Source organism: Arachis ipaensis, chromosome B08 (genome assembly GCF_000816755.2).
Source record: "Arachis ipaensis cultivar K30076 chromosome B08, Araip1.1, whole genome shotgun sequence".
Lineage (NCBI taxonomy): Eukaryota > Viridiplantae > Streptophyta > Magnoliopsida > Fabales > Fabaceae > Arachis > Arachis ipaensis.
In genome coordinates this window covers 81,873,602-81,883,251 of record NC_029792.2, presented here as the reverse complement: position 1 = coordinate 81,883,251, position 9,650 = coordinate 81,873,602, and the positions used below count along the sequence as shown (strand labels likewise).

General features: G+C 39.2%; 1 protein-coding gene across 1 annotated transcript; it reads right to left on the bottom strand.

Annotated features, from left to right (window-relative positions):
• LOC107611166 lies at positions 9,255-9,650 on the bottom strand. Its single transcript, XM_016313121.1, has one exon. The coding sequence runs from the start codon at positions 9,648-9,650 to the stop codon at positions 9,255-9,257; it is 396 nt and encodes a 131-aa protein (XP_016168607.1).

Sequence of the window (9,650 nt, the reverse complement as noted above, 5' to 3'; positions counted from 1 at the left end):
CTAATTTAATTAGCAAAAGATTAGCGTCAATGGAAACAATATTAGCTAACAATTCTAGATCACCGACGTAAGTTGGGTTTTCATGACTCAAGATTGCCCAATCACTCTTTCCAAGCCAAGAATGCTCACAATCTACTCTAAGGTCCAACTAAGCATTTTGTCAAACACTTGGTGGGTAGTAAAGAAAAGCTTAGTGAAAGTGCAAGAGTTGTAAATCTACTGACTATCAATTACATGTAAAATCACAATCCAAATCAACATCAATTAAAGAAATATCAACATTAAAATTGCATTAAATATAAACAAATCCAACATGAGTTCATCATCAAAAAAGAGAGCAAAAGGGAAGGTTAACATAAAAACTAAGAGAATCATGATGTAGAAAAGAGAAATTATAGAAGAAACAAATTGAGATCAAGTAGTTAAACATAAAAATAAAATAATCTAACCTAATCCTAACCTAATTCTAGAGAGAAGAGAGAGCTTCTCTCTCTAGAAACTAACTAAAGGCTCATGTTGGCTAAACTAATTGCTCTCCCTTTGCTTGGACTTCAATTCTGCATGAAATACACTCAGAAACAAGTTGGATTTGGGCCTGGGCAGCTCAGAAATTGCTCCCAGCGTTTTGCCATTAAGTGGGTCAAGCAAGAGTATCAGCGTGCGCGCGCCATGTGCGCGTGCGCATCGCTGGCAAATTCCCAATCTGCGCGGAAGTGGTATGTATGCGTCCGTGTCCTTGTGAGAAACCACTTTTGCGCGTGCACGCCTTGTACGCGTGCACGTTCATTGGTGCATTCCAAATCTTTGTTTCTCCATGCATTCTCCTCTTTGCATGCTTTTCTCCTCATTTCTTCCATCCAATACTTGCCTTATGGACCTGAAATTACTTAACAAACACATGAAGGCATCGAATGGAATTAAGGTGGATTAAAATCACCAATTTAAGGCCTAAAAAGCATGTTTTTACATTTAAGCATAATTCAAGGGAGAATTACAAAACCATACTATTTCATTGAATAAATGTGGGAAAAGGTGAATAAATCTCCCAAAATAAGCACAAAATAAACCACGAAATCGGGGTTTATCAAATCTCCCCACACTTAAACCAAGCATCTCCTCATGCTAAAATCAAGAAAGAAGCAAAGGGTATCACATTTATTCAATGCAAACTACTAACTAAATGCAATCTATCTATATGCAAGTTATCTACATGAATGCAATGGCTCAGTCAAAACAAGTTAATTTCCAAGAGTACACATATAAGCACAAGGGCTAAGGTATTAGCAATCAAGGAAACCACAATTGGATTGAATCATCGAAAGAGTTTACAAACTTGCAAGAGCAGATTATTAAGGGTGAAAACATGTAATTAAGCGATCGAACCCTCACCGGATGTGTATCCGCTCTAGGCACTCAAGTGTATAGGGTTGATTTACTCAATTCTTCCCTAATCATGCTTTCCAAGATTTGTTTTTCATCTAATAATCAACAATCAAATCATGCATGCATACAAATATCATGAGGGCTTTTCCATAGGTTGTAATGGGGCTAGGGTCAAGGTAGGATGCATATGGTCAAGTGCGCTAGAAATTTGAATCTTTGATTAACCTAAACTTCCCACCTAACCTATGATAACTTATATAATTCTAAACAAACCTAACTACCCATTCTTCACTTTTTTACACACTCGTGCATTCTCTTTTTTATCATCACACATATGCATTGGCTCTTATTGAACTTCAACTTGGGGCATTTTGTCCCCTCTTTATTGCAAAATTTTTTTGTTTAGGTATATGTACAAGGATATCAATGCATACGATTTTACATTTGATTACTACATGAGTATGTACCCAATTTCCAAGATTTTTCAACAAAAATACAAGCACACTTTTATCTCTACCCAATATTTCCAACTCTCCCAAAATCAAATAATGAACACTCTCACTAGCCTAAGCTAATCAAAGATCCAAACAAGGGATATTTATTATTTTTCACTTAGGTTTGTAATGTGCTACAATTAAGAATAAGTGGGTTAAGCATAGGCTCAAAATTGGCTAACAATGGAAGATAAAAGGTCGGCTATTTGGGTAAGTGAGCTATTTGAACAATGGCCTCAATCATATAAATGCATGTGTGCACAAAGTAATGGACATATAGAATCAAACAAATCAAAGATTACAATCATAGAGAGAGAATAATGCACACAAGAATAAAAATAAGTGGTTATATATGATGTAACCACACAATTAGGCTCAAATCTCACATGCTTGTGTTCTTAGCTCAAAACATGATCCACAAAGTGTATATTTCAAGCAAGTTCTATAAAAAAAAATTTCAACCAATTGGGGTGGTGCCCTAAAAATGAGTTTCTTGGAAATTTCCATCATATTGATTGAGCTTATTCTAATGCAAAATTGTGATTTAGAAAAATTTTAAAAATTCTTCTAGTTTATCCTTTTTTCAATCAAAACACATTTCTTCTATTCACGAACGGTGACCTCCCCACACTTTAAAATTGAGCATCGTCCTCGATGCTACTACGGAAGCTCGGGATGGGGGTCAACAATCGCACCAGGCTGTGGCTCATGCTCAGGCTGTGGAACTGGAGGTGGCACTGGCTGTGGCTCAAATACTGGCTGTGGCTCCGGAATGTCATGCTGGACCTCAGGAGGCTGCTGGACCTCAGTGGTGGTCTGCGTCTCTGGTGGTGCCTCCTGCTGTATCGGCGCCTCACCATGCTCTTCCTCCTGATCCTGCTCATCAGAAGCGGGAGACTCTGGAAGTGGAGGGAGCTCGATACCCTGTGATGCAAACGCTTGGTCTAAGCGGTCGAGACGTCGCATGACACGACGTATCAATTACAAGAAATGTAAAATCACAATCCAAATCAACATCAATTAAAGAAATATCAACATTAAAATTGCATTAAATGTAAACAAATCCAACATGAGTTCATCATCACAAAAGAGAGCAAAAGGGAAGGTTAACATAAAAACTAAGAGAATCATAATGTAGAAAAGAGAAATTATAGAATAAACAAATTGAAATCAAGTAGTTAAACATGAAAATAAAATAATCTAACCTAATCCTAACCTAGTTCTAGAGAGAAGAGAGAGCTTCTCTCTCTAGAAACTAACTAAAGGCTCATGTTGGCTAAACTAATTGCTCTCCCTTTGCTTGGACTTCAATTCTGCATGAAATACACTCAGAAACAAGTTGGATTTGGGCCTGGGCAGCTCAGAAATCGCCCCCAGCGTTTTGCCATTAAGTGGGTCAAGCAAGAGTATCGGAGCGCGCGCGCCATGTGCGCGTGCGCGTCGCTGGCAAATTCCCAATCTGCGCGGAAGCGGTATGTATGCGTGCGCGTCCTTGTGAGAAACCACTTTTGCGCGTGCGCACCTTGTACGCGTGCGCGTTCATTGGTGCATTCCAAATCTTTGTTTCTCCATGCATTCTCCTCTTTGCATGCTTTTCTCCTTATTTCTTCCATCCAATACTTGCCTTATGGACCTGAAATTACTTAACAAACACATCAAGGCATCAAATGGAATTAAGGTGGATTAAAATCACCAATTTAAGGCCTAAAAAGCATGTTTTTACATTTAAGCATAATTCAAGGGAGAATTACAAAACCATACTATTTCATTGAATAAATGTGGGAAATGGTGAATAAATCCCCTAAAATAAGCACAAAATAAACCACGAAATCGGGGTTTATCAAGAAAGTGGCAGAAAGTTGCATGGAAGCAATGCAGAAAGTGTGCCAATCGCACAAGCATCACCACGCGCACGCGTCCCTGACGCGTGTGCGTCATTTGAATATTTGGCACCTCACGGGTACGCGTCAATGACGCACACACGTGACCTAGGAAAATCGATGTAAAAAATGTGTCAGGCCGAAAGTTGTGCTGGACTGGTGGTGGAACTGTGCCCAAAGCACTAAGTCACTCACGCGTACGCGTCCCTGACGCATGCGCGTCATTTTCAAATTCAGTACCCTCACGCGTACGCATCAATGACGCGCACGCGTCGTATACCATTTTGGCACACACTCCAAGACAAACAGAGAGTTATGCACGTGCAAGGATACCTTCGCGCGAGTAGCACAAGCACGGTCATGCGTACGCATGACCGACGCCTACGCATCGCCTCCCCATTTGCACGATCCACGCATACGCGTGGAGTACGCGTGCTCGTCACCCGCGCAACACCACCAGATCCCTACACCGCCACTTTTCTTATCTTTTCTTTTCCAATCCTAATTTCTTTCTTCTTTCTTCTTTCTTTCTCTTCCTTCTTCTTTATTCTCCATTCTTTTTCTCCTTCTTTCTTTCTTTACTCATTTCTTTTTCTTCCCCCTTCCATCATATTTTCTTCACCTCACCCCCTCCATTCCATCTCTTTGTCACCTTCTTCTCAAGGTTCTTTCTTTCTATTTTCTTTCTTCTTTTCTTATTATTTATTTATTTTTGTATTATTTTACATGGTGTTAGAAATTTAATTGGGTGATTGTTTTCTTCCATAATTGCTTGTGGATTATTAAGGAGTTGTTTGACAATTATCACTAATTATTTTTGGGTTGCTTGCATGTTCAAATTTAATACTTTCAATAACATATTTACTATGCATACTAAGTGTTTATGAAAAAGCTCGTATGGCATTGTGCATTTTTAATTATTCGATCTCTCTACTCTAATGCCTGTTTTCCACAAAACCATTTTCATATTTTATTAATTGAATATAATTGTCAATACAAACGTGATTGTTAGTTTGTTACGAGTGATAATACATTTTAACTATTGATGCTTGATCTATGCTACTCATGCTTTTGCCGGTATGCTAATAAACATCTTGCATCTACTTTCCATAATATGCACTTGCTATATTTCCATTAATAAACTGATCACATGTAGTCGCGACCATGTGTTAACGACATCCTTCTTTACCTTGGCATTGAACAACTTGTACTGTCCTCCTCCTTGCTTTAACCCTTGGCTTTACACGTTACTTTCTTTTTTCCTTTTCAGGATGGCCATCAAGAAGGGTAGAGAGAAAGATGCTTCCAAACCACCGGCAAGGAGAGGAACAAAAAGAGCGCTAGCTGCGGAACCATCCTCAACATCAGTCAAGCCATCCACAAAGCGAGTCAAGAGGATCATCAAGGTCGATGAAAAAGAGAAAGCCTTTCCAGCAAGGGACACTGCGTGGTTCACTAACCGATACTGTGAACAGATGTTTCCCATCCTGGCTGAGCGGAACTACAACAATGAGCACCTACTCATCCTCCCTACCCACATTATTGAGTTGGTAGAGCCCCGCATTGAGCGCAGACAATGGAGATTCTTACGGAAACAGCCACGGCAGGTTAACCTTTTATGGGTAGTTGAATTCTACTCCAATTTCTACATGCCAACCCTGCACTCTGTCTATGTCCGTCAGAAGCAAGTCCCTATTTCTGAAGAGGCCATTCAGCCAGCTTTAGATCTCCCCCCTGCTCCAGAAGGATTGGACGCATACCAAGAAGCCTCTTTCAAACGCCAGACATACCAATTTGACTGGGACGCCGTCTTCAGAGTTATAGCACAACCTGGCAGCAGATGGATCTATGGATACCATCAATCCCGACCTAAGGGAATATTGGCTTCAGCACTCACCTTGGAGGCTCGAGTGTGGGCACAGATTATGTCCCACTATGTCTTTCCGAGCACTCACGAGTCCTCCTTCACTGTAGATATGGCTGTTCTCCTCTGGTGTATCCTTACAGACCAGCCTCTCAATTTACCAAGACACCTCCGGCACCCCATGGGACATGTACAGATTACAGGCAACCTACCCTTTCCCGCCTTGGTTTCAAATCTAGTCTCGGCAGCCAGAGTCTCCTACAGAGCTGGGGACACCAAGACCATACTTCCGCGAGATGATCAGATTGTCCGCAACGGGAAGAACATCAGACCTCCAGCAGCCACTATCAGTCGGACCGCAGACTCGGCCAGAGATACTCCTTCTCCTTCTGCATCACAAGCACCTTCAACAAATCAGCTGCTCCTACAGATACTTCAGAGGTTGGACCGGCTTGACCGGCAAGCAAAGTGAATGGAGCGCTGTAACAAGCGCCAATTTACATACCTCAAGGAGCTGATTGTTGGCAACCACCCACCTGAAGAAGAACCAGACACTCCAGACTCCACCTCACATACCAGCACCGGGAGCCATAACAATCCCGACGGTGGAGATGCTGTTACAAGCGCCCCTTTTGTTCCTAACTGATAGTACCGAGGACGGTGCCAAGCTTTAAGTGTGGGGAGGTCGGTCAGTACCTGACTTCCGGAGGTAAGTGCTTTTTCTTAACACCAATATTTTAAGTTTTTCTTTTATTAGATAGAATAGATTGCATGATAATAATTGTTTGCATGTATGTTTGCTTGGTTAAAGTAATAAATTTCTTTTCAAAATTCTATTTTTTCACTAATTTAAATTAAAACTTTTTTGTTAAACTTGTTTGAAGACTTTAAATTGGAACATGAATTATAGCTAAGAACACACAACCCAGTAAGATTTTTGAGCCTAATTGTATGGTTATATCATCTAACCATGATATTTTATTCTTGTGTGTTTTCTTCTCTATAATTGTAATTTTACTTTGTTCTTTTCTATATGTCCAATGTTTAGTGTATTCACATGCTTGCATATGATTGAGGCCATTATTTTATTAGCTCACTTGTCCCAAATAGCCTACCCCTTCAATTACCCTTGTTAGCCACCTTGAGCCTTTTAATCCCCATTTGTTCTATATTTTACCACATCACTAGCCTTAAGCAGAAAAATAATTAATTACCCCAATTGAATCTTTGGTTAGCTTAAGATAGAGATTGCGTATCAACTAAGTGTGGGAAAACTGTGGGAACATGGGTTTATAGGGAATGTGTTATGATAAAATATTAGGAATTTGGATACCTACTCATGTGAGACCAGAAAAATTAAAAAAAAAAATCCATGTGCATTGATATGTTATGTTTACTTTTATCTTTTTAATCCAAAAATATTCAATAAATAAATAAATAAATAAGGGGACAAAATTACCCCAATGTTAAGTTAATGAAAAATCAATGCATATGTGATAAAATTAAAGAAAAGTTGATACATGAGTATGAGATGCAAAAATAGGAATTTTGGGTAGCTAGGCATGATTTAAGAAGTATGTAGAGTGCGTATAGGTGAGATCTTAGGTTAGTCAAGGATTCAATTTATAGCTCACTTAGCCATACATATGTCCTCACCCTTACCTTAGCCCCATTACAACCTTGAAAAGACCTCATGATGTTTGCATTGGTACATTAAATACTTGTTGATTGGTTAGGTAAATAACAAAGTTTAGAAAGCATGACCAGAGAAGACTAGAGTAGATTACCCTATACACTTGAGTGATTAGAGTGCACATACACCACCTGTGAGGGTTCAATGCTTAATTCTATGTTTCCTGCTTTCATGAGCTGTCTACTTACAAGTCTACTTGTATTTACTGTATGATTAATTAGTGATATCTGATTTATGTTTGTCTTGAAGAACTTATTTACTTTCAACCGAGTATACAGAATCATCTTAGCATATAGTTGCATTCATACATAGGTTGCATTTCATGAGTCTTACTTTTCCCTATCTATTCTTTTGATCTCCTTGAGCTAAGCATGAGAACATGCTAATGTTTAAGTGTGGGGAGTTTGATAAACCACTATTTTATGGTTTATCTTGTGCTCAATTGAGTGGTTTTATCAAGTCTTTGCACACTTATTCATACGAATTACATGGTTTCAAAATTCCTTCCTAGTTTTGTTCTATGATTGAAAACTTATTTCCTAAGCCTTTAATTTGTGTATTTTAAATCCCCTTTATACCATTCAATGCCGTGATCTGTGTGTTCAGTGTTCCAGGCTTTGTAAGGCAGGAATGGCTTAGAGGATGGAGAGGAAGCTTGCACAAATGGAAGGAACACAAGAAATAAAGGAGACAACCAGCGAGCATCGACGCGCACGCATGGCTCACGCGTGTGCGCAATCTGGAGATTTTTACAGTGACGCGTACGCGTACCTGACGCATACGCGTAGATTGGAGATTTGCTAGACGATGCGTGCGCGTGCGTGACGCGTACGCATGACACGCAAAGATGACCAGCGACGCGTGTGCATGCTTGACGCGTACGCGTGAGATGCGCGATCTGCAGAAATCACAGAAAACGCTGGGGGCTATTTCGGGCCGAGTTTGGACTCTATTTCTGACCCAGAAACACAGACTAGAGCTAGGAAATGATCAGAGACTCAAGAGAGATTCTCATTAGCGTAGTTTTAGTTTTAGATTAAGATCTTAGAGAAAAATTACTCTTCCTCTAGGTTTTCTTTTACATTCACATATTTTTAGTTTTATGCTTTGGATATTGAGAAGAGTCATTACCTCCGTTGAAGTTATTATTCTAGCTTGTTTTCTTATTCCCTTACTCTTCCATATCCTTAATCTTTGTTTAGAGTTACAATTGGATTATTTTTAGAATTTATTAATGCAAAGGATTACTTTTACTTTTAATTAATTTTTCAGTTATTGTTTATCATGTCTTCCTTTTATTCCCTTTTTTATTCTGTGCAAGTAATTTTTATGTCAATGGAGTAGACTCCCAACTTGACTTGGGGTTGATTAAATGGAGACCCTTGAGTTAGAATGCTCAAGTGATTAGTTAAATTGGAATTTATTGGCTAATTCTCTATTTACTAACGCTAGACCTTTCCAAGGGAGAGGACTAGGATTTGTGAATAAGAGTTAGCTCAATCACTTGACTTTCCTTTATTTAGTAAGGGTTAACTAAGTGAAAATAACAACCTCTTTATACTACACTTGAGAGAATTCCAACAAGGACAGAACTTCCAATTAATCATTCCCCCAGTCAAGGCTTTTTATTCTGAATATATAAATCTCTTTTAATTTTCATTGCGTTAATTTACAATTATTTATTCCCTGTTATTCAACTCTCAAAAATTCTCAGAAAACTCCTGATTAATAAGATAGCACGTTTTTGTCAACTCGTTGGGAGACGACCTGGGATTCATACTCCCAGTATTTTTATTCTGATTTTGTGACAATCTTTCTAAATTGATAAGCGGATTTTAGCTGGTTAAGAACTATACTCACAATGTATTTCTTATATTAATTTCTTAATTGGATGATTTCTGCCCGCATCACAAAACAACAGTCATCTGTCCCTGCTTTAACTACATTAATTCAAGTTCCTTGGCATTTCTGGCTGAATTAGAAAAGTATTTCTTATAAAACACTGTCCGAAAAACCTCCCAAGGAATCGTAGCACCATCAGGCTGCAGGATATGCCGTGTTCTCTGCCACCAATACTGAGCTTCGCCTTGCAACTGATAAGTTCCAAATTCAACCCATTGCTCTTCAGGAACCTGTTGTGCCTGTAATGCCCTTTCCATAGCCTGAATCCAATTATCTGCATCAGTGGGATTTGAGGTTCTTCTGAAGGTCGGAGGGCGGACTTTTAGAAATGTAGCAAGCGTCATAGGACCGTCCTCATCATTATTGTTCCCATGATTATCCTGATTTATCTGATTACCTAGCACCTCAGCTGTTGCCTGCATAGCTGCAGCCAT

Coding starts and splice junctions, on each gene's coding strand:
- LOC107611166 (XM_016313121.1), bottom strand. CDS start 9,650: ATGGCTGCAGCTATGCAGGCAACAGCTGAGGTGCTAGGTAATCAGATA.